The sequence below is a fragment of the Rhinopithecus roxellana genome, chromosome 11 (genome assembly GCF_007565055.1).
Source record: "Rhinopithecus roxellana isolate Shanxi Qingling chromosome 11, ASM756505v1, whole genome shotgun sequence".
Classification (NCBI taxonomy): domain Eukaryota; kingdom Metazoa; phylum Chordata; class Mammalia; order Primates; family Cercopithecidae; genus Rhinopithecus; species Rhinopithecus roxellana.
Genome location: NC_044559.1, coordinates 79,902,645 through 79,930,591, shown reverse-complemented (window position 1 = coordinate 79,930,591; position 27,947 = coordinate 79,902,645). Strand labels below are relative to the sequence as shown.

Here is a 27,947-nt window from a genome sequence, read left to right as displayed (position 1 = left end):
TAAAAAGTCAGGAAACAACAGATGCTAGCAAGGTTGTACAGAAACAGGAATGCTTTTACACTGTTGGTGGGAATGTAAAGTGGTTCAACCATTATGGAAGACAATGTGGCAATTCCTCAAGGATCTAGAACCAGAAATATCATTTGATCCAGCAATCCCATTACAGGGTATATACCAAAAGGAATATAAATCATTTTATTATAAAGATACATGCACATGCGTGTTTATTGCAGCACTATTCACAATAGCAAACACATGGAACCAATTCAAATGTCCATCAATGATAGACTAGATAAAGAAAATGTGGTACATATACACCACGGAATATTATGCAACCACAAAAAGGAATGAGAGCATGTCCTTTGCAGGGACATGGATGAAGCTGGAAGCCACCATCCCCAGCAAACCAACACAGGAACAGAAAACCAAACACCGCATGTTCTCACCCATAAATGGGAGCTGAACAATGAGAACACATGACACAGGGAGGGGAACATCACACACTGGAGCCTGTGGGCAGGGAAGGGCGAGGGTGACGGGTTGACAGGTGCAGCAAACCACCATGGCACATGTATACCCTATGTAACAAATCTGCACGTTCTGCACATGTATCCCAGAATTTAAAGTAATACAATAAAATAAAGAAAAAAATAAAATAAATCCTCAAACACAAAACAAAAAACAAACAAAAAAACTGTGGCTCCATCTCCACCTATGCCAGAAAAGGAGTGTCTATACTTTCATTCTCACCAGGCTATAACTAGGTGCCCCCAATGCAGTGGGTGTCAGAGAAGGCAGAGCAAATGTTTAAATGCTAAAGGAACAAATGGCAGATGAGATCCATGGAAAAGCTAAGCTACTGGGTTAGGAGATAAGAGAAATAAATCAATTAGTGACACAATGGTACTTCTATAACTTAAAGAAAAATATTGGAATAACACAGTGAAACAGATGATTACAGGTAGGGGGCGTATCAAATTGACACTGTCTCCTTCTCCCTATTCTGATCACAGCAATAAATACCCAAAGATACTTCAGTTCTTGCTTGGTCTCTCTTTAATTCTCCAATATTCTCAACAGCAGTATGGATGGCTAGTGTAGCAGTTAAGCGTCATGAGCCAGTCTTATTAAAAAACTGAGTTGAGAAATGGCTATAACCAGAAGGCAGGGTTTATCTTAAAGATAGCTTTAAGTCATGCCTAAAAATTAAAGCCATGGCAGGTCTGAGGACAGTCCACAGGCAGGCCTCATTTTATTTCTACTTTTTCCTTAGATCCAGGGACAGGCTGGATAGACCTAATTTTAAATACAAGTTTTGTAGAGACCTTAAATAGCAAAGAACCAGGTAGGAAAAGCATAAATTAGAATGAGACTAAAGATAAGTATAGGAAAAGGAAATGCTGAAAGCTTGAAAAAACAATTAGGAAAATATATTTGCAGATTCATGTACTTTATAAACCTATTTATAGAGTACTAGTAATATGTTTCATTATTTTTGTCTCTAAATCTTTCCCATATATTAGTAAAAGAGAATTGTACCCAAAAGTACAAACGGCAAAATCCTACATCACTAAATACTTATCTTTAAATATAAAAAGACCTATTTGATTTCACAAGATTTTATAAAACAAAAAAGCAGATTTTAAAATGTTCTACTAGTTATAAAAATCTGGAAATACAAAAAGGATACAGCATCCATAGCTATGAGATGAAACCTTCTATTTCTTGCTTCTTCCCTGTTAAAACAAATTGTTTTAAGAAAATTCAAAATGTCTATATTCAAATTAACATAATCAAATCCCTTAGTCCGTAATTGATGAAGCAACTTAAACCAAGAAATAGAATTGACACTGAAATACCATACCTATCCAGCAATTCCGCTGCAACTTGTTTATGGGCCACCTTTCCATGCTTTTCTTTCTGAAATGGTTTTTGGAGCAGTAAGTCATCTTCAACTGTCCTGGTATATTAAAAAGAAAATAAGAGTTCATTTTTTCCAAAGGTTATTTTCTAATTCTTTATATTTTCATAATTGGAATATACTTTAAAGAATATAAGTCTTAGCTTTAAGAAGACTCACTGATCTTTAATGAGGTATTTTACATTTCCTTAAATAGCTTAATTAATACCTTAACGTTAATACCCATAACATGGGGAAGATGAAACTAACAAAAGCATGGACTCTAGTGTCATATCACCTAGGTTCCTGATTCAAATCCTAATTCTGTCAATTACTACTTTAATCTTAATAAGATTCGATTATTTATCTCTTTGTTTCTTAATTTCTCTATCTGTAACATAGTGATAAGGAAGTTTCTGGTAATTAATAATAAGCAAAAAGCAAGGCTGATTATAGAGAAAACAAACCATAGATCAAGCTCGTCCAATCCGTGGGCCTCATGTGGCCCAGGATGGTTTTGAATGTGGCCCAACACAAATTTGTAAAGTTTCTTAAAACATTAACAGATTTGTTCACAATTTTTTTAATCTCACTGGCTACCATTAGTGTATTTTATGCAGGCCCAGCACTGCTCCAGGCCAACAGTATGAGCCAACAGATTCACAATTGTGTGTGCTCCACTGTAGTGCGTGGCCCAAGACAATTCTTCTTCTTCCAATGTGGCTCAGGGAAGCCAAAAGATTGGACACCCTGGCATAGACAATCAGCCCTAGTTATAGTGATGAATATAATCCTGGAGCACAGTATCCAACTAGATTTGCTCAAATTCTGTTCTTACAAAGTAATATTTTTGAATGAAAAATCTAGAAAATGTAAAGCATCAAAAATGTTATAATAATTAGTACTATCCTTTGAGTTATTGCAAAGACTGAGTATCCTACAAAAATGTTCAGACCCTGTGAGTATGCCTAATATATTGCTCTCAGTGTGAAATAATAAGCCAATTTCTATAAGTATGCTTAGCAAAAATTAGTCAACAGCCTGGTGTGTAAGTCTGGTTAGTAGACATCAGTCAACCACTCCTGAGTCAAAGTATAAAACTGAGTTTCTATGCACTGAAAGCTAAGAACAATGCTCCTACGCACAGCAGCTCCACCAAGACGTATCCTGCTTATAATGCACAGGCTTTATGTGCTAAGAGTTCTTATTTCTTGCAATTCAATAAAACCTTTCTTGAGTTTCTTCCCGTGACCTCTTAGTTTGCTCATTCATGTATCTGTAAGAACTGTGCTGCATTATACTTTCATCCTCCATATTAACTTCACTTTGAAGGCAAGTACTGGCAAGAGACCACCATTCAAGCCCCTTCTGAGCTACATTTGCAAATAAACAGTCCTTGACAGTTGAATGAAAAATATATGCAATGAAAAGGTTTCACTGATTTCTGAAAAGATTCCAGAAATCTGAAACTCTTCTTTCCCTTTCAATAAACCCCTTCGCAGAATTAATGTTTTATTTTTCCCACAATTGTTCTCCAATTTTTAACCAATGTATTAATTTAATGAAAAATTCATTCACTAGAGCAATTGTCTTCACATGTAAACACAATTCAAAAATTTCACTCTTATTTATTTATACTTCATATTAATCTAGAAAGGATGTGAAAAACAGATCAATAAAAAAAATTACTTACCTTGTTTTCCTTTTGCTGGATTCTCCACAGTGTTCATCATCACTAAAATCAGAATCGTAGCCTCCATGACCATGCATCTGTAAAGGAGTACAAAGTCAGCTATTTAGAATCTAGGTTGCCAATTGTCCAGGAAACAGAATAATTCAAAAATAAGTTACAGTTTTAAAGGATCATTGTGGGCAGATTCCTGTTCACAGGCCAACTAGCCATCTAAAACTTTCATTCACTTTTAAATAAGGGACACACCTTTCAGAAAATGCATCAACATTTTTCACCCTTAATTGTCATTAGGTGAACAAAGAAGGCTACTCTTTGATCTTTTCACTGAAAACCAGGCCTAGAAGCTGCAGTGACTGCTTACAAGGTTTAGCAATGCTTCACTTTTGATTCAGAGTAGTAGTTATCACTGTGTGTTTATTACCAACTTTGTTCCAGACATTTGTGTTAAGTACTTTACAAACAATGCTTCTAATTCTGCAAGTTAGAAAGTTATCTTCATTTAGGAAAGAAGTAATCAAAGTTAAGCAAATCTATTTTACAAATCCAGTAAGTGGCTAGTCTGCTCTACTTGATTCTTGTGCCCACAATTTCAACTACTCCAAATTTCCTCTCTGGAATATGATTTACTATATTCCAGGAGAATTACAGCACTTATGAACAGTACATCATCAATTGATGAAAATTTTCCTGTAATCTTTTTCAACATATGTAGAGATTTCCATTTTCTTTTGAGTTTCTTTAAGGTAAACCACCTTTCCCTTTGGACTAGCCAGCTTTCTCTTGTTTCATTTTATTTATCTAGTTATTTTTGGAGAGTCTTGCTCTGTTGCCCTGGCTGCAGTGCTGTGGCACCTTGATGGCTCACAACATCCTCAACCTCCTGGGCTCAACTGATCCTCCCACCTCAGCCTCTCCAGGCTGAGACTATAGGAATGCACCACCACACCTGTCAAACTTAAAAAAAATTTTTTTTGGTAGACAAGGGGTTTTGTCATGTTGCCCAAGCTGGTCTTGAACTCCTGGGCTTGAGCAATCCATCCACCTCAGCCTCCCAAAATGCTGGGACTTCATTTTTGAATTGAAACTCTTAGAAATGCTGGAAGACGTCAGTTGTCACTCAATTGTATTGGAAGAAGTTCCTGGTTCCAGCTTTACACTGAATTTGGAACACACACTAAGATGGATGGATGGATTATTTGACTATTTGATGTCATAAATAACTAATTTACATGGCTGGAAGAAACAGTCCAGGTTAAATGATATATCAAATTATTAAAACTAATATAACGACAGCAAGTGCAGCAGGAAAAAGAGGAAAGAATTCCCTAAACTTCATTGCATTGGATTCAGGATAAACGACATGTTTCTAGTCCTGGCTACCTTGAATAAGTCATTTCATCTCCCTGGACTTAACAAGGTAGCTACGAGAAATAATCTTTAAGTTGTTTAAATCTTTAACAACCTTTAAAGTCTGTAACTCCACTTTCAAACTTAGGTGTGTGGATATATACCTCTCTTCTCTGTCCCACTAAAATCCTAGAGAGGAAGATGCTAGTTAAGGTTGGAGATGAAGGTTAGAAAGCCACAGTTCCAACTCTACCCTCCCTTACATCTGTTATTGCCTTACACACCTGGATTTTACACCCTTTTTAAGGTCAACTCCAGCTGTCTTATCACATCTGTTCAAGCCATATTGTCCTCTCACTCTTTGTCCTACGTCCTCACTTTCTTTCCATCTTGATGGGGGACAGCTGTAGCGTGGAGTTTAGCGATATATTCTGAGATCAGCCTACTAGAATTCACAGCCTGGCTCTGCACTTTCCATTTGTCTTTCTTTGGGCCTGTTCCTTAACCTCTCCAAGCCTCAGTGTCCTCATTTATAAAAAGAGGCTAGTAAGATGACTGACCTCATAGGAACGGAGATTAAATGAGTTACCTCATCTAAAAGGTTTTATCGTTGTCTTCTATAGTGAAACCCAGTAAATGTTAACTATCATCATCATCATCTTGTCCCTCGCCCCAGGACACAACGTCCTACTCTTGCTCCCACTCTCCCATTTATTTATTAGCTGGCCGCTCCATCCAACCCATACCTTTCTTAACTCACTGGTTGAACTAAAAAGCTATCACTCCAGGCAACGAATCAACTGACAAGAGCCGGCAGAAACTCAAGAACGGAGATGCCAGGTGTCTCCAGAATCTGTCATCCAAAACCAAACCAAACCAAAGCCGACAATCAACTAGTACTACATGAAAAGCAAGTTTTGAGGTCCTTCTCCCTGACGCCAAACATACCCACAGCCCTCGTCACACACCCTTTCCCTTCCTCCCTGCGTGCCAAGTTCGCCCCCGGAGTCGTCGTTTCCTTCTTTCACGGCAGCTGCAGCGACGACCCACAGCCTCAGAGAGCCGCTGCAGGACAGGTCCCAGGCGCCCGGCCGCGCAGCCTCCGCACAACGGCCGCCGCCGTCGGCCGCTACCCGCCTCTCCCTACGGGTCCCGACTGGGCACCACTTCCGGTCCTACACGACCACGTGTTACATCTAAATGGCACCGTCCCCCGTGTGCGCCGATCTTGTGCTACAGCCAGAACAGCTTCGGGAAACAAGGGCAGCGGGAGAAACAGCCCGGAAAGGGACGAAGAGGCTTCCAGCTTTCGCCAAGTGGCGGCTTCCAGTTTTTCCCTGGACCGCCTTCCTTTCCCCTCTAGGGAATCCGGCATCTAGTACCGCTGGCACTGCTTGCTGCTCAGCCCACGCCTCTCATTTGAAAATATATTTTGTTTTACCCTACCTATCACCTGCCGTCCTCTCTCTAGTAACCTTAGTAACGCCTCCTCGGAGGATCCTCGCAGAGCATCTCATCAGCGCTTCAGATCAGCCTCTCCCTCCTTCCCCCAGTAAAACAGTTCTCATAATTAGAACAAAAATATCTTTCCATCGTTTCACCACCCACACAATAGATACCATTCCAAAAGTAGTGCTGATGGCAGAAGAGCTCATCGAATTTGTGAAGAAAGAAAGAATAGGGAGGAGAGATTTCTCAGGGTTGAGGATTCTCTGCCGACAAGCGACCTGGCACATGCGAAAAGGGATCCAAAATAGAATCTTAAAAAGAAGAAGAAAGGCAGGAAAAGTTGGATTATTTTAAGCGCCACTAGGTTCTTCCTATGCTTTGCCTTTTCTACATCATGACGCCCCACTCTTTCCAGTCTAGTTGCTTGGTTCATGTCTTGTCTTTCGCTGGCATTAGCAGCTATTCATTTTTGCTCCCTCCTCAGTACCCAAAACGGTGCCTTGGAAATCACAAGTGCTAATTAAGTATTTGTTGAATTGAACTGGCACGCCTCTGGCTTTTACAGTGGGCCCTTTTTAGAGAAAACCTTGGCACTTAATGCACACTCATTTTACATCTTTTGCCCTAAACAGTAGATAACGATATTCTTATCAGTTCAAGTCTCTAACCCCAACAATAAATTATGGAAACATTCTGCTTTACCCATTGCAGTGAATGTGATCTTAAAAGGCTATAAGATAAATTAAATTATTGTAAATTAAATTATTCCAAAATGCAATCAGATTATACTTCAACAAAAACATTTACTAAAAAAAGTTAAAGCAACAGGAAGCCTTACAATTTAACGTTATAGTATATTGAATTATTTTGTCAAGCAGTTTCTTTTTTGGTAAATACATAATTATTTTATTATTAATAAAACTAAACAGACCTGTACCTCATATCCAATTTCCTTTCTATCCATATTTGACATTTATTAGCATTTTTCTACCATCCCTAACATCTTCTTGTTTGTTGCTTCATTTTACTCTTCCAACAACCCTGTGCTGCTGTGTTATTAGCCTCATTTTACACATGAGGAAGAGAGGCACAGAACTTAAAGCCACAAACCTGGTGAGGGTCAAGAACTGGGTAGTATTTGTCTCTGTCTCTCTGCAAGACCCAGTTTCTCTCTCTCTCTTTTTCTTTCTCTCTCTTCTCTCTCTCTCTCTCCCCCACTTCATGGATTGTGTGGGAAGTAGCTTCTGGTTCCAACATTTCTAAGAATTTCAGATCTGTTGCTACCAGTCCATTCAGTCAAAGATTTCCATTTTTTACTTTGAGACAGCAGTTACTGAAAAAGAGTAAATAGAAAATATATATTAGGCATAGATTGCATGATCTGAACTAAAAATAATACAGGATAGAAAACCTACCTGCTTAGGAAATCTCAAGTTCACAATTATAGCTCAACAACAATAAAAAACACAAACATTTATTAAGTGCCTACTCTGGGCAGGATACTGTCCCAGACATCAGAGTTATAGGCATGTAACAGCAACTCTTTACCTTGAAGGTTGACTAGTAAGAAAGACAATAATATATGGAGTAACTACAACAATATATTCTATCATATGCCAAGTGTCTAGTAAGTGCATGAACCTGTTGTTCCTAATTTATAAAATGTTATTTCAACAGATATGAAAAATTTAAATGTGCACTAATGGTGTGTAACTCAAAGCAACAAAATACTATATTAAGTATGTGGTGAGGATGAGGGAAGTTGGGTGATAATGGTGGTGATAATACCAAGTAATAATTCTGACATGAACTATTAATGTGCATTTTTTTTTATTCAAGACCAAGTCTCGCTCTGTCGCCCAGGTTGGAGTGTAGTGGCGTGATCTTGGCTCACTCCAACTCCTGCCTCCTGGGTTCAAGCAATTCTCCTGTCTCAGCCTCCCGAGTAGCTGGGACTACAGGCACACACCACACCCAGCTAATTTTTTTGTTTGTTTGTTTGTTTTGTTTTTTTTTAAGTAGAGACGGGGCTTTCACCATGTTGGTCAGGCTGGTCTCGAACTCCTGACCTCAGGTGATCCACCCACCTTGGTTTCCCAAAGTGCTGGAATTACAGGCGTGAGGCACCACGCCCAGCAAATGTGCATTCTTTTCTTTTCTTTTCTTTTTTTTTTTCTTCGAGACAGGGTCTCACTTCGTCACCCAGGCTGAAGTATAGTGGTGCCATCTCAGCTCAACCTCCACCTCCTGGGTTCAAGCCATTCTCCTGCTTCAGCCTTCCCAGTAGCTGGGACTACAGGTGTGAGCCACCATGTATTTTTAGTAGAGACAGGGTTTCACCATGTTGGCCAGGCTGGTCTCGAACTCCTGACCTCAAGTGATCCCGCCGTGGCCTCCTAAAGTGCTGGGATTACAGGAATGAGCCACGGCAACCGGCTGAATGTGCATTCTACTAATACTGTATGTCTTTGAGAAGACTGCATTTTCCAAAAATATACCAATATATACCATTATATACCAAATATACCAATATATCCCATTAAACATGTTCTTTTTATAATATGATGCTAACACTTCTTTATGGTAAGCTAATACCTATGGGCACAGTTTTCAATCTGGGCATGTCAGTCACTACAGTAGAAGTAATGCTAAGAGACTTCTGAGGCTAAGTTGCAAAAGGTGATAGAGCTTCTGCCTGGGTTTGTCACTCTACTTCTTTAGCTGACATGGAGTGGAGCAGAGATGAGGTAACTTCACTGAGTCTCACCCAGATTGCAGATTAATAATCAGAGTAAGTATTATTTTTTCAAGCCACTAAGCTTTGAGGTTGTTTGTTATATACCAATTAATATCCAGAACCATCTGCTCTCACACTTAACCTCCATAACATTTGATGAGACCTCAGCCACGCTGGGCTTTTTTTGTTTCTTCAACATGCATGCCTCTTCAAATTTACCATTTCCTCTACCCGGCATGGTCTTCAACCCTTTCTCTTTGCCTCCCTAACTCCTCTTTATCCTTCAAAACTCAACTTAGGTGAAGGAAAGGCCTTTTATGAGAACCTCTCCCACAGACTAGATAGGATTACTGATAATATGCACGTTACTTTCCATTGCACTTAGCTACATACACAGTAATAATTTAGCCCTGTTTCCCTCACTGAGATGCAAGCTCCACAATGGCAGGAAGCATACCTCTTTTTTTTCAGTGTGGAATCCCCAGTGCTCAGCACAGTGCCAGACACATAATAGGTGCTCAGAATATTTATTGAACAAATGAAGTAGGTACTATTATTATCCCCATTCTGCAATAAGAAAACAGATTTTTAAAAAATTATATAACACTTCCAGAGTCATGAGTAGGCAAATGGGGGCACAAATATAACTGACTTCAAAGCTCACACCATATATATATGATATGGTTTGGTTCTGTGTCCCCACCCAAATCTTATGTTGAATTGTAATTCGCAGTGTTGGAGGTGGGACCTGATGGGAGGTGATTGGATCAGGGGGGTAGTTTCTAATGGTTTAGCACCATCTCCCTAGTGCTATCTTGTGATAGAATTCTTAAGAAATCTGGTTGTTTAAAAGTGTGTAGCACCCCCCCTTCGCTCTCTTTCTCCTACTGCTGCCATGTAAGACATGTCTGCTTCCTCTTCACCTTCCACCACAATTGTAAATTTCCTGAAGCCTCCCCAGCCATGCTTCTTGTGCAGCCTGTAGAACTGTGAGTGAATTAAACCTCTTTTTTTTTTTTTTAACAAATTACCTAGACCCAGGTAGTTCTTTATAGCAATGTGAGAACTAATACTAAATATGTACATATATACACACACACACATATGTATATGTAGAGAGAAATAGGTAGGGAGAGTGAATTATCTTTCTGTTGCCCAGGCTAGAGTGCAGTGGCATAGTCATGGCTCACTGAAGCCTCAACTCCAAGGCTCAAGCAATCCTCCCACCTCAGCCTGCTGAGTAGCTGGACCATAGGCTGTTGCCAGCACACCTGGCTATTTGAAAAAATTCTGTAGAGACAGGGTCTCACTATGTTTCTCAGGCTGATCTCACACTACTGAGCTCAAGCTATTCTCCCACCTTGGCCTTCCAAAGTGCTGGGATTACAGGTGTGAGCCACAGCGCTTAGCCCAAAGCTCACACTATTGACCACCCTAAATATTGCCTTTCAATAAGGCCCATGGTAGTTTGTGATACTTAAAAAAATTAGAAATTATTTTTATGAAGGAATGGTACCAGATAAATTGAGACAGAGGGATTAGTAAGAGGCAGGAAAGGCTTTGTAGAGGAAGTGGGACTTTAGCTATGACTTAAATGTAGGTCTTAAGAGGAGAGGAGATGAGAGGAGGGGGCAGTCAAGGCAAGGGAGTTTCGGTAAAAGATTAGAGGTGGAAATATCCACAGGTTCCTTAGGGGAATTTGAGTAGATCACTTGAGCTGGAGAAGAATTTTTGAAAAGGATTAGTGAAAGAAAGATCAGAAAGAGAGATTAGAGCCAGATTTGGGGCATTCTTAAATGCTAGGGTGCAGAGATTAGTTTAGAGCTAGGGAAGTATTGTAAAGAATACAGTGGTGGTTTGGACTGGTAGATATCTGAAATCAAATTTATATATAAATCCTGGCTCTGCCATTTACCAGCTATGTGACATTGAGCATCACTTAATGTTCTTCAAGTTTTCATCGTCTTCTGTAAAATGGGAATAATGACAGTAACTACTTCACAGTATTCTTGTGAGAATCAATTAGATGTTGCATTTAAAGTGTTTAGGCTAGTGCCTGGCACATGGTAAGACTTAAATGTTCAGTAAATGTTCACTTAAATATTCACTATTGTTTTAAAGAGGAGGCAATATAGATAGAGTGCAGGAAGTGGTGGGAATGGAAAAGGAAAATTTCATTTAAGAGTGAGTTGAAGAAATAAGTGATAAAAGATATGAGTCATTGGGTATAGGGCACAAAGGATACAGAAGTGAAAGGTGCCTCCAAAACTGAAGACACTGAAATAACATAGGTGCCTCTGATGAAAATGGAGGAGGTGACTAAAAAATGACATTGTCTTGGGGAAATGATAAGTTGGCTTCAAATGGGGATTTGACACTACAACAAAACACACAAACAATTAAAATACCTCTTCCAAGCAAAAGTGTGATGCTTGCAGACTTTGTTTTTAGCATACTCTACTTTTTCATTCTTCACCTGTTCATCTTTTTATAGGTCCTCACTCCTATCCATCACTTCTCCCCACCAACCCCCGAAATGTTATTGTTTCTTTCCCCCTCAAAGGTTGCTCTGGGAAACAGTAAAGAACCGTACTTTAAAGTCAGCTAGACCTGCATTCTGCTATGTACTAGCTAGGAGAACTTGGGTAACTCGTTTGATGTTCACATCTATAAACGGGGATAATAACAGTTCCTATCTCATAGAGGGTTGATGAAATTTAAAATGAAACGACACAGGTGAAATGCTTGGCGTAATGTGATGCCTCGTTCATAGGAAGTACATAATAAATGCTACTTGAGAAAATAATTAGAAAAAGTTTAACAATTAACTGCTTCTCAAATACAGTCCAGAAACAGACCTATATACATAATTTAGTCCTATGATTAATGGTATAGGGTTAAGTATAGTTTTTTCAATAAATAGACCCAAGTCAACTGAATAATACAGTAAAAAAATGGATTTCTACCTCACACTGTATACAAAAGTCAACTTCAAAGAAAATATAGGAAAATATCTTCATGATATGATAACTTCCTTCGGGTAAGAAAAATGTTCTTAAATAGGACACACAGGGAGTTAATCATAAGGAAAACAAAATAAAGAACTTCTGTTCACTTAAAATACTTTATTAAGAAAATGAAAAGTTAAGACACAGGGTGGGAGAAAATATCTATAATATGTATATCCAACAAATTATCAGAATATATAAAAATCTTTAAAAATCATTACATAAAAGACAGCCCAAGAGGCATGGTTGCTCATGCCTGTAATTCCAGCACTTTGGGAGGCCAAGGTGAGTGGGTCATTTGAGGTCAGGAGTTTGAGACCACCCTGGCCAACATGGTGAAACCCTGTCTCTACTAAAAATACACAAAGTACCCGGGCATGGTGGCACACACCTGTAATCCCAGCTACCCAGGAGGTTGAGGCCAGAGAAACACTTGACATAGGAGGCGGAGGTTGCAGTGAACCAAGATTGCACCACTGCACTCCAGCCTGGGTGACAGAGTGAGACTCGGTCTCAAAGAAAAAAAAAATTATTACATAAAAGACAGAAACCTAATAGAAAAATTCTCAAAAGACTTGACCGGAAAATACACACACAAAAGATAGTCAAATGGCCAATGCACATAAAACAAAGTGCTCATCTCTGCTAGTTATCAGATAAATATCAAGTAAGCACACCACTACCACTACACATCCATCAGAATGGCTGAATGGAAAATACAGATCTGGTGTTGGAGAAGATGTGGCATGACTGTGATTCTTATATGCTGGTGATGGGAGTGTAAATTGGTACCTTGCAAAAGATGTTTGATAGTACCTTGTACCTACTAATGCTGATCGTGCCTATCCTAGGTTTCAACAGTTCCACTCCTCAATGTATTTCCAACAGAGAAGTGTATATGTATTCACTGAAAGACCAGAACAAGAATGTTCGTAAGAGCTCTATTTGCATATAAAAATCCAGAAACAACCCAAATGTCCATCAGCATTAGAATAGTTAAGTAAATGGTGGTTTATTTGCACAGTGGAATACTATGCAGTGATGAAAATCAACAAACTACAACTACGTGCAACAGCATGGATGAATTTCATGAGTATTGAGCTGAGCAAAAGAAGCATTGCATATGCAAAAGAGTACATACAACAAGATCCCATTTATATAAAAGACAAAACCAAATAAACAAAATGACAACCATGTGAGGTAATGTATATATTAGTTAGCTAGATTTAGTCATTCCACATTGTATATGTACTTCAAAGCAATATGTTGTACGGGGTAAATACTTATAATTGTATATGTCAATTCAAACAAACAAACACATCTATCTTTTTCCAAGTTAGAATAGTGGTTTCCCTGATGAGAGGAGGGGAAGGGACTACAAAGGATACAAGGAAGAAGGGTGGCTTCTGAGGACATGGCAAAGTTCTGTTTCTGGTCCTGGTGTTGGTTACATGAGTGGTTCATTCACAACCATAATTTGTGCACTTTTATGTATGAGTGTGATAGTCAATAAAAAGTTTACATTAACTTACTTCCTCCTAGAGGTTTTCAAAACTTTGGTAAATGGAAGTTTTGGTGATTTAAGCAACTTCAGGCATGAAAGGAAGTGGATAGGTGGAATTTTCTGGGGCCTTGGACATTATGCCACATAAGTGCTTATATCCTCAAAGACAAATTTCCTGTAGGCATTGAGACAGAGGCCCGTGGGAGCTCTGTAAATGCTGAGAAAGACTCTAGTCAGCATCCAAAGAACTGAAAGTGCCCGGGCCTTGAACACTTGGCAAGGTCAGCCCGCACTTTCTGTACAATTATAAGCTCAGATCTGGAAAGAGGTAGCGCCACACCTGCATAGTAAAGCTCTGTCCTTGAGTAGAGACAACACAGCCCAATAGTGATCTGCAAGCTGGCCAAAGGTCAAGCCCTTGCTTGTGGAAATGCCTGGAGCAGGCTGCCAGAGAGGTTGCACTGCACAAATTCTGTGCCTGGAATGGACATTGGGAAGCAAAAGTGGAGAGACAGCAGTATGCCAATTAGCTAAATGAATTGATTGTCATTTTTGGCCTGCTCCCAGGAGATGAGAACAGAGACAGGATGTCTGGTAAACCCCTCTCTGAGACAGTTGTGGATAAGGAGGCTTGTGATTAAGAGATAGGGAGACACTTACCGGGTCAGATGAGACGAGAGGCAGAAACCAGGAACGCTAAACATCACTGGGAAACTGATGCTCTTATTTTCTGTCATATAATATCTGCAGGTATGAAGGTTTCATGCCTCACTTAGGAAAATGAAAAGTGAGGAGACCTACTGTAATGATCAAGGTTGAAGAGTGCTGTGTCTCTGGATCATTCCTCAAGGCCTCAATGGGCCTGGGGCTATAATCATGGGAAAGACATCATTCTCATCTTCAAGACTCACCTCTAGGTAGGACACAGACACAGAAACAAGTAATTACAATACAATGGGGTGGGCAGTAATAGGAATAGGCCCAGAAAGCTACGGGGGCACAAGGGAGGAGCCCCTAATCCTAAGAGAGAGCAAGGGAAGGCTTCAGAGACAGAGGACTTTACACTTGTGTTCACAATGCTGAAAACACAGTTTAACTCTGGGCTCCAAATTGTGCTGCCTTTGCATCCAAAGGAGAGGGAGATATAGGACTTCCTTTCAGGCCTCCTACACTCACCAGTGATGCCCCACAACCCCTCTCCCTATATAAGGTATAAGCAAGCTCCAAGTAGGAGTTGACCATATCACATGATTTCACAATTTATGAACACCAAGTTGACCATGCAGAGAGTGTGCTGGGATGATCAAGTAAAATGTCCAGTGAAGTAGGTCATGTGTTTAAGGATACATGTCATCATTATTATGTAGTCAGACAATTCAAAATAAACAGTAAGTAATTTTTCTAAATGATGCCTTGATTAACAAATTATCTGAAAGTAAAATCTCTATGACTAGTTGTCCTAGTACTGAAAGTGACAACTGGTGGTAGGAAATAGAAATACTTAAACGCCCACAGAAAATATAAATGACTGAATAGATTCAGGGAACAGTGGTGATTAGAAGATGCAATTTGTACTCCTCCTCACTTAGGCTGTATAAAAGTAACAGCACTCAAAGTAACACTTGTATTCATAAATAGAACTTTTTAAATAACAAATTTTATTGTCAGAACTTTTGTTAAACAGTGTAGCAGCATACAATAGAAACACAGGCCAGAACTGCTGGAGCAATTTACTTTTCAGGAGAAGTTAAAAATTTGGATTTTTAGATTCAATATCCTGATTTTTTATATAGGTATCTAATTCAAGTTTAAAAATCACAGCAAAACACCCTGTGGAAAAAATACTTCTGTGAGCTGAATTCAGTCCATAGGTTGCAAATTTCCAAAGCGATGATTCGTTTGCCTCAGGACTGTGCCTTTACTGCTGGTGGTTTGGAAGCAGAGGTTATCCACTGTCTCGGATGCATCTCCTGGGGGTTAGACAGGCTGCAGGTAAGCCAGGCACAGAGGCATGCGGACGCCTTCAAGGGAAGAGACAAAAGTCTTAAACTCCCAGGAGAAGAGCCTTGAGACCTGGACCACAGCAAGGGGCAGTTCTTAAGTTCCTGGGCAGGAATGTCAATGCTGGTTGAGAAGATGAAGGTGTCACCCAGACTGGAGGGATGGAATTCACATCCCAGAGCATGTTGACAATATTGAATTTCACTGAAGTCCTTTGCTCCTGGAAGACAGTGAAGGGTAAAGTAAACCCCTCCCATCCCCCAACACCGACTTTGTTTTGCATGTTCTAGAAAACAGCTTACTGCAAAGAATTGAGGTAGGAGGTGGGACTCAACTCTGGAGGTGGTGCTTGGACACTGGGCCACATTGAGGACTAGCTAAAACAGGGACAGAGTGGAAGCACCTCTCCATAAGACACGCCCACCTGTGTGCCATGTCAGTTTACCATTGCCGTGGCAGCACCCTGAAGTTGAGCCCCTTTCAGTTACAACTCAGTGACCTGGAAACTACCACCCTTTTTCTAAAAATGTCTGCATAATCTTCCCCTTAATTTGCATGTAATTAAAAGTGGGTATAAATATGACTGCAGACTTGCCTTTGAGCTGCTACTCTGGGCACACTGCCATTGGTACCTCTGCTGCTGCTGTACACTGCCTGCTGCATCAGTAAAAGTTGCTGTCTAACACCACCACCTTGCCCTTGAGTTCTTTCCTGCATGAAGCCAAGAACCCTCCCCTGCTAAGCCCCAATTTTGGGACTCATCTGCTCTCCATCAGAACAACTCTTTCTCATATGACTTAGATAAGATGCACAGATGCCCTGTGTTTAACCTACAGCAAAATTAGATACAGAACCAACACATTCCCATTCCTTATCTAATAAATGATGAGCTGAACTGGTTGCCCCCACTGAGCAATTGAACAAAATGCTTGTTAACCAAACTTCGGTTCAATTTCTCTCTTTCCTCTAAGTCCCTGCACTTTGGCCCACCCCCTCACCACCCAACCTGAGCCAGCACACAGCCAATCCTGAGAACAGGCTGGCCTCAGAGTAAGACGTTGTATGGCCTACTATCCCATCAGTCCACCCTTTCATTCCCTTTCCTCACACCCTGTTGTTTTTAGCCTTGGTTACTTTTCTCTGTTTAAGAGAGAGTCCCTTTCTTACAGTCTCAGTATTTTCCCCATTGCAATAGTACACTTCCCCTACTGCAATAGTCCCTTTCTCTCCTGTAGTAATCTTTTTAAATAAAAGGTTGTCCTCACTAAGTGCATATTTGCTTTTTACTTGGCAGTGTTCTTGTGCATCCTATCCTATTTAGCAAAATTTCTGACAATAAGCATGCTGTCGGCCAAGCACAGTGGCTTACACCTGCAATCCCAGCACTTTGGGAGGCCAAGGTGGGCAGATCATAAGGTCAGGAGTTTGAGACCAGCCTGACCAACATAGTGAAACCCCCTCTCTACTAAAAATACGAAAAGTAGCCGGGCATGGTGGCGCACGCCTGTAATCCCAGCTACTCAGGAGGCTGAGGCAGGAGAATCACTTGAACCTGGGAGGTAAAGGTTACAGTGAGTTGAGATCGCACTATTGCACTCCAGCCAGGGTGACAGATGGATACTCCCTCTCAAATAATAATAATAATAATAATAATAATAATAAGAAGAAGAAGAAGAAGAAGAAGAAGAAGAAGAAGCATGCTGTCATGCTGTTGCTGTTAAAAACATTCTGTGTATGACCAGAACGCTTACGTATTGGGTGCTGCCCTCTTACATGACAAAAATTAAGTAGCAGCTGAATTGACCCCAGGTTACTGGACAGGGAGTGGTTAGAGGGCAAGAGTAAGGCCACTAGACCCTCTCAGCCTCCATGACCCCACACTCAGTTCTCTTCTCCAGAGACTGCCTTCTCAGGCCCCTGCTGTTCTGTGGGGCTGAGATTGGGTGTTCTTCTCTATCTTATGCTGTCAGCCATTTCCATGGCTCAAAGGACCATCTGCATGCCGACATGTCCCAGTTTATATTAATACCTCCAGCCCAGACGTCTTTACTGAGCTCCAGACTCCCATAGTCACCTCCTCGCTTAACATCTCCTCATGGCTATCTCCAACTTAATGTGACAAAAACTGAGTTTTTGGAGTTTCTGCTCCAAACTAACCCCACTTCCGAGACAGAGCAGGGACCTCTCCTAGGCGCCTGTCATCAGTTGGAACTGATGCCTCAACTCAGTCATCTCTACCTTTTCCACAGTCACACAGCTAGTAACTGAGCTGAAATGTGAACTAGGCTGCAAGATTAGGCCCCAAATCCCAGAGATAAAGGAAAAATTTTGAATCCATTCAAGGGAGATTCCAGGCACCTTTCAACCAGCAATTAGAGAAGTAAACAAATCATCCACAAAGCAAGAAGGTAATAAAAACTTAAACAATAGTCATCTAGGCCAGGCATGGTGGCTTACGTCTGTAATCCCAGCATTTGGGAGGCCGAGGCAGGTGGATCACGAGGTCAAGAGATCAAGACTATCCTGGCCAACATGGTGAAACCCCATCTCTACTAAAAATACAAAAATTAGTTGGGCATGGTGGCAGGGGCCTGTAGTCCCAGCTACTTGGGAGGCTGAGGCAGGAGAATCACTGGAACCCGGGAGGTGGAGGTTGCAGTGACGTGAGATTGTGCCACTGTACTCTAGCCTGGCGACAAAGTGAGACCCTGTCTCAAAAAAAAAAAAAAAAAAGCCATCCAAGTAAGCCAGAGTCACAAAATGTTTCGTTCCCTATAGAAACTAAAGATAGAACCTTGAATTGTTTTTCAGAAACCTGGAGCCCCATCAGATAGAAAATGCTGACTTCCCCCCTGTAGGTGTTGGATAAGGGGAAGCTGAGAACTACACTCTGACTGCCATTCTTTGTTCTAATTTTCTTCCTCAGGGGCCTGAAGAGCATCACACCTACAGGCCAAACCTTAACATTCCTTTCTGCTGGCCCCAAGTTTTTTAGCTAAAGCCTTGCTTCTTTACCAATTGCAAATCAAGGAATCTCTGAACCCACCTATGACCTGTAAGCTCTTGCTTGAAGATATCACACTTTTTGGTCCAAATGAATGTATAACCTCCAGGTATTTATGATTTTGCCTACGACTTCTACTTTCCTGAAATGTTCCCTTGCCTGTAAAAACCCTTGCTTGTAAGTCATCTGGGAGTTCAGGTCTTAACCATTAGCTGTCCAATTCTCCTTGCTTGGTACACTGCAACAAATATCTTTCTGTTTCTTGCTGCAAATCTCAGTGTCAGTGTTTTGCTTTGCTGCACTGGCCAAGTGGACCCAAGTTTGGTTTGGTAACACTTTCCTCTGCCAGTCTCTCCTCATCACAGTCCATCCTGGTGCTCAAGGCAGAAACCTAGAATTCCCTTTGTCTCCTCCCTTTCAGACACTGATGCCCCAACTCAGTCAACTCTACCTTATTCACGTCACACAGCTTGTAATTGAGCTGAAATGTGAACTAGGCCACAAGACTTTCAGATCCTCAATCATGGTGCCATCGACAGCATATTCTGGCCATGGTTTCTCTCCACATTAAAAGATTATTTGTAAAATTGTGGTAAAAAATATATATGTAACATAAAATTTATCATTTAAATAATTTGTAAATGGACATTTCGGGGCATTAATTATTTTCACAATGCTGTGTTACTATCACCACTATCTATATCCAAAGCTTTTTCATCATCCCCCCAAAAATCTTTGGAACCATTAAACTATAACTCTTCATTCTACCTTCAACCAATCCTGGCAACCTCTATTCTACTTCCTGTCTCAATGAATTTGCCTATTTTAGGTACTTCACATAAGTGGAATCATACAATATTTGTCCTTCAGTGCCTAACTTATTTCACTAAGCATATGTTTTCAAAGTCCATCCATGTTGCACTATATATATCAATGCTTTCTTCCTTATAATGGCTGAATATATTCCACTATCTGTATATACTACATTTCTTTTTTTGAGACAAAATCTCACTCTTTTGCCCAGGCTGGAGTGCAGTGGCATGATCGCGGCTCACTGCAGCCTTGAGCTCCTGGGCTCAAGCGATCCTCCCACCTCAGTCTTCCCAATAGCTGGGACTACAGACACATACCACTGCACCTGGTTAATTAAAAAAAAAAAAAAATGGTTTTTTCTTTCCGTGGAGACACGGTCTCCCTGTGTTGCCCAGGCTGGTCTTGAACTCCTGGCCTCAAGCGATCCTCTCACCTCAGCCTCCCAAAGTGCTGGGATTACCAGCATGAGCCACAGTGCCTGGCCTGTATATACCACATTTTGTTTATCCAATTTATCTATTGACTAACACTTGGTGTATTAGTCTGTTCTCATATTGCTATAAAGAAATACCTGAGACTGAGTAATTTATAAAGAAAAAAAGTTTAATTGGCTCACAGTTTCACAGGCTGTACAGGAAGCATGATGCCGACCATCTGCTTGGCTTCTAGGGAGGCCTCAGGAAACTTACAATCGTGGTGAAAGGCAAGTAGGAGCAAAGTGTCTCACGTGGTGGGAGGAGGAGGAAGTAGAGGGGCACTACACATTTTTAAACAATTAGATATCATGACAACAGCACTGGGGGATGGTACTAAACCATTAGAAACTGCCCCCATGAGCCAATCACTTCGCGCCAGGCCCCACCTCCAGCAATGGGGGTTACATTTCCAACATGAGATTTGGATCGGGAAACAGATCCAAACCATATCACTTGGGTTGTTTCTACCTTTTGGCTATTGTGAATAATGCTGCTATAAACATTGGTGTACAACTTATCTCTTCAAGTCTCTGCTTTCTTTTGCATAGATACCTAGGAGTAGAATTGCTGGGTCATGTGGGAGTTTTAAGTTTAACCTTTTGAGAAACCACCAGACTCCTTTCACAGCAGCTGCACCATTTTACATTCTCACATTCTCTACATCCTTACTAACACCTATTTTTTTCCTTTTAAAAATTATTGTCATAGTTATCCCAGTAGTTGCGAAGTGGTGTCTCACTGTAGTTTTGATTTGCATTTCCCTAACAACTAATGAGAATCTTTTCATGTGCTCATTGGCCATTTGTATATCTTCTTCAGAGAAATGAGTATTCAAGTCCTTTGCCCATATTTGGATTGGGTTCTTTGCTTTGTTGTTGAGTTTTAGATCTTTATTGTCTTAGTCTTTCCTTCTATAACAAGATACCACAGACTAGGTAATTTATAAGTAATAGACATTTATTTCTCACAATTCTGAAGGTTGTGAAGTTCAAGATCAAGGGGCCAGCAGAGTCAGTGTCTGATAAGGACTTGCTCTTTGCTTCCAAAGTGACACCTTGCTGCATCCTCAAGTGACAGAAGAGCAGAAGCAGCTGGCAGCTCTCTGAAGCTTCCTTTATAGAGCGTTATCCCGTTCATGAGGGCAGGGCTCTCAGGAGCTAGTGATCTGCCAGAGGCCCCACCTTTTAATGTCATAACTTTAGGTAGTTATCTGCCAGAGGCCCCACCTTTTAATGACGTAACTTTGGTCACTAAGTTTCAACACAGGAATTTTGGAAAGACCCACATACACTCAAACTACAGCATTCCACCACTAACCCACCAAAATGCATGTCCTTTTCACATACAAAATACATTCATTTCATCCCAATAGCCCCAAAAGTCTTAACTCATTCTAGCATCACCTCAAAAGTCAGAAGTCTCACCTAAAAATCATCTAAATCAGATATGGGTGAGACTCAAGGTACAATTCATCCTGAGGCAAATCCCCCTCCAGCAAACAAGTTATTTGTTTTCAAAATATTATGGTGGGACAGGCATAGGACGGACATTCCCATTCCAAAAGAGAAAAAGAAGAAAGAAGAAAGGAGTTAACAGGAGAATCACTTGAACCAGGGAAGCAGAGGTTCCAGTGAACTGAGATTGTGCCACTGCCCTCCAGCCTGGGTGACAGAGGGAAGGAAGTGGGGAAAAGGAGAGAGAGAAAAGAAGAGAGAGAAAACAATAATTAAACTATCTCTTAGAAAAATGAGGGTACTCAGTTAGAGACCCATCTTCTGATACCATTACCTTGGTGATTAGGATTCAATGTATGAATTTTGGAGGGCCACATACATTTAAATCATAACATTTATATATTGTAGATATATATATTCTAGATGTAATTTGCAGATATTTCCTCCCATTCTGTAGGTTTTTTTTTTTTACTTTCTTGGTAATATCCTTTGATGCACAAAACTTCTTGATTTTGATAAAGTCCAATTTTAAAAGATAATTTATTTTTTCTGAGACTAGGTCTCACTCTGTCACCCAGCCTATAGTACAGTGGCATGATCATGGCTCATTGAGCCTCCAGCTCCTGGGCTCAAGTGATCCTCCCACCTCAACCTCCTGAGTAGCTGGGATTACAGGCGTGAGCCACTGCACATGGCTAATTTTTTATTTTCTGTAGAGATGGGGTCTTCCTAGTTTGTCCAGGCTGGCCTTGAACTTCTGGGCTCAAGCAGTCCTTCTACTTTAGCCTCCCAGGGTGCTGGAATTACAGGTGTGAGTCACCACACCCAACCAAAAACAGATAATTTTTTAAAAGCTAAAACTGTGACTGGTGTATAATATAAAATTAACCTGGGTCAGAAATTTTATCTTACTAATTAATGAGGGAACCAGTATGATGTTACAACCAGTTCAAAGGAAAATTCAAGCACACACGTATATGGGCAATCGGGAAAGTGAAAATGGATTTACAAATAGATGCAAAGCTGGTCAATATCCACAGGGCAATTCTCAATTGCACCTCCACTAGAAAAAATTCATTTGCATCTCTATGGGCAAGACGAATTAATGGGTGCAGCACACCAACGTGGCACATGTATACATATGTAACAAACCTACACGTTGTGCACATGTACCCTAGAACTTAAAGTGTAATAAAAATAACTAACTAACTAAATAAATAAAAGAATCATTTGTATTACTGTCAGTTTTCTACAATTTACAAAGTTGTAAAATAGCTCAAAGACATAAAAATGTAAACTCAACAGAGTTCCAGACAGGACACCCAGTAATCTTTTTGCCTACTTCAAAGTCTTCCCTAACTTTTCTTGATGCCACCTCCCTGCACTCCCCACCTCATCACAGCAGTGGGGTGAGCACCATGCTCTCTGATTGCCTCAAGTCTTTCAGCACCAGGATAGCTACTGGGGGAGGGTTCAGTTAAGCTCAAGAACTATTTCTTGAGTGCCTGGTGGTGGAGGTGTAACTACCCATCCATTCCTACTACAAATACTCAGTTTATACTATGAACTAGCATTGTGCTATGAGCACAGAGGGAACACACAGACATGGTCTTTGCTCTCTTTAGCCTTACTCTACAAATGGAGACAGGAAGAACTAGTAAATAAAATAATTACAATGATCAATGAAATGAAGGAAAACTACCAAACGCAGAGAATCACCAAGAAGGGCCCCCATAAGCGTGATCAGAACTGACTGCTTGGAAGAGAGAACATTTAAGCTGAGACTTGAAAGAGGAAGAGGTCAGCCACTCCGAGTGTAGGGTGGCAGGAAGCCAGCAGAGCCGCCAGCTCTCCAGTCTGTCCTCACCTTTTGCACCTCTAGGGACAGGTCTGCAGCAACCCAGTTATGGCTTGCTCATGCTCAGGGCGTTGGAATATGCAAGAGGCAAGAGAGGCCAAGTTCTGCCCTCCCAGCAGTGTTATTCTCTGCTTTTGGCTCTAAACTTCAAAACATTTCAAGGGGAAGAAAGGGTCTGCTTCCAAACCTGCTCACCTTCCTCCTTCCTCTTCAGTCCCGGTTTCCCTCTAAATTCCCACTATCTGCTAAGTGAAGCCTAAAAAGTCGTCAATACATGAACAACAGTTGAACCCCCAAAGAGAGATAAAAGGCTTTCAAAATGCAAATGACTTGGAGAGTTAACACATTAGAATGAGAGTGTAAAATGATCAGCTCTTTGGCTGAACTGATTTGATTAGAAAACTGCAAGGCACAGAGATCTTATGAGCAAGAGGAAAGACCAAGGGCACAGTGGGGTGATGGGGCACCAGGATCAATGTCACCTGTCTCACAGTTTTGTCCAGGGCCTGGACTGTAGCTCTTTGCCGTTCCAAAATTATTTCATGCTGCTCCATGGCGTTTGCCAGGAGGTTGGCACTAGGTTGGGGACCATCTGCCTGAGTTGGAGCACAGCAAGAGGATGGGCTTCAGGGGACAGACAGCAGAGGGAGGAGCAGGCAGAGCACAGACTCTGGGGGGCAGTGATATGGGCAGGAGAGAGAGAATGAGATGGAGAACAACAGAATCAGAGAGCCCAAGGGACAAAAAAAAAAAAAAAAACAAAAAAAAAAACTGTATCATAGCAACCGAGCGAAGTCTTTAAGGAGAGGAAGTGGCCAATTATTTTATGTGAATACAGAGGGACCATTGCTCAAAATGTGTGTGGTTCTGGAATCACACATATCAGAATCATTAGGGGGACTATTAATAACTCAGATTCCCAGGTGCTGGGTGCACCTGGGTCAGCGCCTCTGGCACTGGAGCTTGGAATTGGCGGTTTAATAGGTGCTCAGGGAGTCTGTGCTTATTCTGAAAGTGTTTAAACACATGGGATGTGGAAGCAGAGCTGAGTCCAATCCCGGCTCCTTCACTTGGTCTGCTGGGCAAATTATTTCACTTCTCTGAACCTAGTTTTTTCCATCTCTAAAATAATATCTACCTCATAAGATTGATATAAGAATAATCTTCACATGAGCTACTTCTGTTTCTGTCTATATAATGTTTAGCACAATGCCTGGAACACAATTGGAAGTCAATTAATATTGGTTGCTATTATTACATAATAAGGAAAGGCCATTGATTTTGGAAAGAAGGGAGTCATTTTTAACTTTCCAGATAATTTCAATAGAGCATCCTTGGGAAGTTTCTGGAAATGAAAAAGGAAATACGTGGATAAGACGCTGAAGCAGCAGGCAAAGAGCACAAGTTCAAGTTAAGAAAAACCTGCAGCAGGAGGAAAGATTTTTGGGTTAGTGGTTAGAGTTGGGTAATGTTGGAAAGGGAAAGGTTAATTGAGATAGCAGTAATAAGAGAGTCCTTGAAGGATGGAGTAAGGGAGGGTTTCAAGGTGCAGGTATTGAAGCCACTGAAAGGAAACAGGTTAGGAGTGGTAGCTTGGTCCCAGTGAAGATGGGAAAGAGGTTCAGAGGACCGGTCATGGGTTGGAGTCAGAGAATCTAAACCATTTCGTCTAAGATCAGATGGAAGAATTAGAGCAGTTGTTCACCAAGTTTGGTCCCTGCCTGGGACTGTGTCAGAAACTCTGGAGGAGGGCCCAGCAATCGGTGTTTTAACAAGCCCTTCAGGTGTTTCTGATGCACCTAAACTTTGAGAACTACTAAATTAGGGAATAGTTGTAGAGGCAGGATCTTTGAGACAAAGTTATGTAGTGCCCTAGGCAAGGCCATCTGCTGAATGTGAGGGTAGCAGGGGACCCTGAGGCCGGGGACACCGACTGTAGAGGAGTGCCTAAGAATCAGCTAGGGACATGAGGAGGATCGCCAAACTACAGCATGACATAAAAAGTAAGAAAGTTATATCTCACGATAACAACACATCTGAGTCTTAACTAGAAAAATAATTCAAAAGGCTATATGTATTGGGATATTTATAGTAACGAAAGACTGAACACTTTAATGTCCAACATTAGGTGAAAAGTTAATACAATACCAAGAATTCAACTCCAAGTAATCTCCCAGAACTGCTGGTCAAACATGGCCATCTTGATATCACATTTCCCAAGAGTGTCCAGACATGGGACAATGAGAGAAAGTATCCGTGATATAATGTTGAATGAAAAAAATAGCCTATAATAGAGTGCATGTATATGATGAAAATTATGTTGTAAAAAAAAAAAGTACTCTTGGAGCTAGGCACAGTGGCTCATACCTGTAATCCTAGCACTTTGGGAGGCCAAAGAAGGCAGATCACTTGAGCCCAGGAGTTGTTTCATTTGTTTGTTTGTTTTTGAGACAGAGTTTCATTCTTGTTGCCCAGGCTGGAAAGCAATGGCACGGTCTCGGCTCACTGCAACCTCCACCACCCAGGTTCAAGCAATTGTGCTGCCTCAGCCTCCCAAGTAACTGGGATTACAGGCGTCCACCACCACACCCAGCTAATTTTTTTTTTTTTTTTTTTTTTTTTTTTTGTATTTTTAGTAGAGATGGGCTTTCACCATGTTGGACAGGCTGGCCTTGAACTCCTGACCACAGGTGATCCACCTGCCTCAGCCTCTCAAAGTGCTGGGATTACAGGAGTGAGCCACCATGCTCAGCCAAGCCCAGGAGTTTGAGACCAGCCTGGGCAACATGGTGAAACCTCATCTCTAGAAAAAATACAAAAATTAGCTAGGTATGGTGGTGAGCACCTATAGTCCCAGCAACTCAGGATGCTGAGGTGGCAGAATCACCTGAGCCCAGGAGGTTGAGGCTGCAGTGAGCCATGAACTCCAGCCTGGGTGACAGAGTGAGACCCTGTCTCAAAAAATAAAAATAAATAAATAAATAAAATTAAAAAAAATACTCTTGGGGGAACAATTGGAGCTTTAAAATAAATCAATACATTGGCAAAGGCCACTGGGGCCAACAATATGGCTTTTGAAGTTACCACCATGGGAGTTGATAGCCATGGGGTAAATAAATGTAAGGGACCAGGGGTTTCTGGGCAATAACTCAGCCAGAACAGATAGGATGGAAGCACTTAGGTTTGTTCAGAGCCCTTGAGGCCATTGACTTGTCTAGGAGCCTTGGAGAAGAACAGGAGGTAGCCTTGGAAAGCTATGGGGACTACATTTTTAAAACCAAAACTTGGGACCCAAGGTCTGCCAAGTTTCTCATAGGTGCTAATAGGACCACAGACTAGCCTATTTGAATCTGGGCACTCCTGGGAAACGTGATACCAAAATGGCCGTGTTTGACCAGCAGTTCCAGGAGATCACTTAGAGCTGGAGACCTCAATCCCAAGTCATTTTACAGAAGAGGAAAATGAAGGCAAGGGAAGTTTAAGTTCAACAACTTGCCCCAAATCATACAGCTTTAAAGCTGCAAAGGCCAAAACTAAAGCTCAGTCTCCTATTTTTTAATACCATGCTTCCTGGATGAAGGACCTTGAACCATGAGCTAAAGATTTGAGACGAGCAAATCAAAACCATAGTAAGTTACCACCTCACACATATTAAAATGGTTATTATAAAAAAGACAAGAGATAACAAGTGTTAGCAAAGTGTAGAGAAAAGGGAACCTTCACACACTGCTGATGGGAATGTAAATTTGTATAACCATTATGGAAAGCAGTATGGAGATTCCTCAAAAACTTAAAAATAGAACTACCATATGATCCACCAATTCCTCTTTTGGGTATATACCCAAAGGAAATGAAATTAGCACCTTATAGTGCTAAATCTGCACTCCCATGTTCACTGCAGCATTATTCACAAAATAGCCAAGATATGGAAACAATCTAAGTGACCATCAATGGATGAATGGATAAAGAAAGTGTGGTGCAATTCTTGTGAATACAATGAAGTATTATTCAACCTTAAAAAACAAGGAGATATCTCCATTTGTGACATGTGTAAACCTACAGACACTATGCTAGGTGGAATAAGCCAGACACAGAAAGAAAAATATGGCATGATCTCACTTGTATGTAGGATATTTAAAAAGTCCAATACATAGAAATAGAGAGTAGAATGGTGGTTACCAGGGGCAGAGATTGGGAGAAAATGGAGAGATGTAGGTCAAAGGGTACAAACGTGTGGTTAGGTAGGAGGAATAAGTCTAGAGATCTAATGGACTGCATGAGGACTAGAGTTTAATAATATTGTTTTGTATGCTAAAAATTTGTTAATGTAGATTTTAGAAGCTTCTGCCACAAACACACACAAAAAGGTAACCATGCAAGACGTGGTGGATGTGTAAATTTGCTTGACTGCAGTAATCATTTCACTAGCTCTATGGATATCAAAACACCATGTTGTATACTTTAAATACATGTAATCATAATAAATAAATAAGTAAATAAACAAAAGAGATGAGTTGTACCAGGTAACAAGGATTCATAATAAATCACTGCCTAGGAAAGCACCATGGTGAAGGGAGTGTTTGAGGAAGAACAATGATATGTAAACTGGACAGGAACAGTCTGAAGACTGGAGATAGTTAGAGCATCAGCTGCAGCCTAGGAAATGTGGTTAATTAGGGCCTGAACCAGGCTGCTGGCTGTGA

The 27,947-nt window shown here is 40.9% G+C and overlaps 1 protein-coding gene across 2 annotated transcripts in view; it reads right to left on the bottom strand.

The window, feature by feature from the left end:
• LOC104658026 (protein FRA10AC1) overlaps positions 1–6,105 on the bottom strand; it is a 33,831-nt gene extending 27,726 nt beyond the window's left edge. Inside the window, exons 1-4 of one of the 2 annotated variants that reach the window (XM_010357918.2) lie at positions 5,909–6,105; positions 3,594–3,670; positions 1,865–1,960; positions 1,691–1,736 (exon numbers count right to left, since the gene is read on the bottom strand). In XM_010357918.2, coding sequence (XP_010356220.1) covers positions 1,691–1,736; positions 1,865–1,960; positions 3,594–3,670 — 219 coding nt within the window. In that variant the 5' untranslated portion in view covers positions 5,909–6,105. Of the gene's footprint in view, positions 1–1,690; positions 1,737–1,864; positions 1,961–3,593; positions 3,671–5,888 lie in introns of both variants that reach the window. The other variant, XM_010357919.2, reaches the window with a different exon arrangement.
• Positions 6,106–27,947: the final 21,842 nt, after the last annotated feature.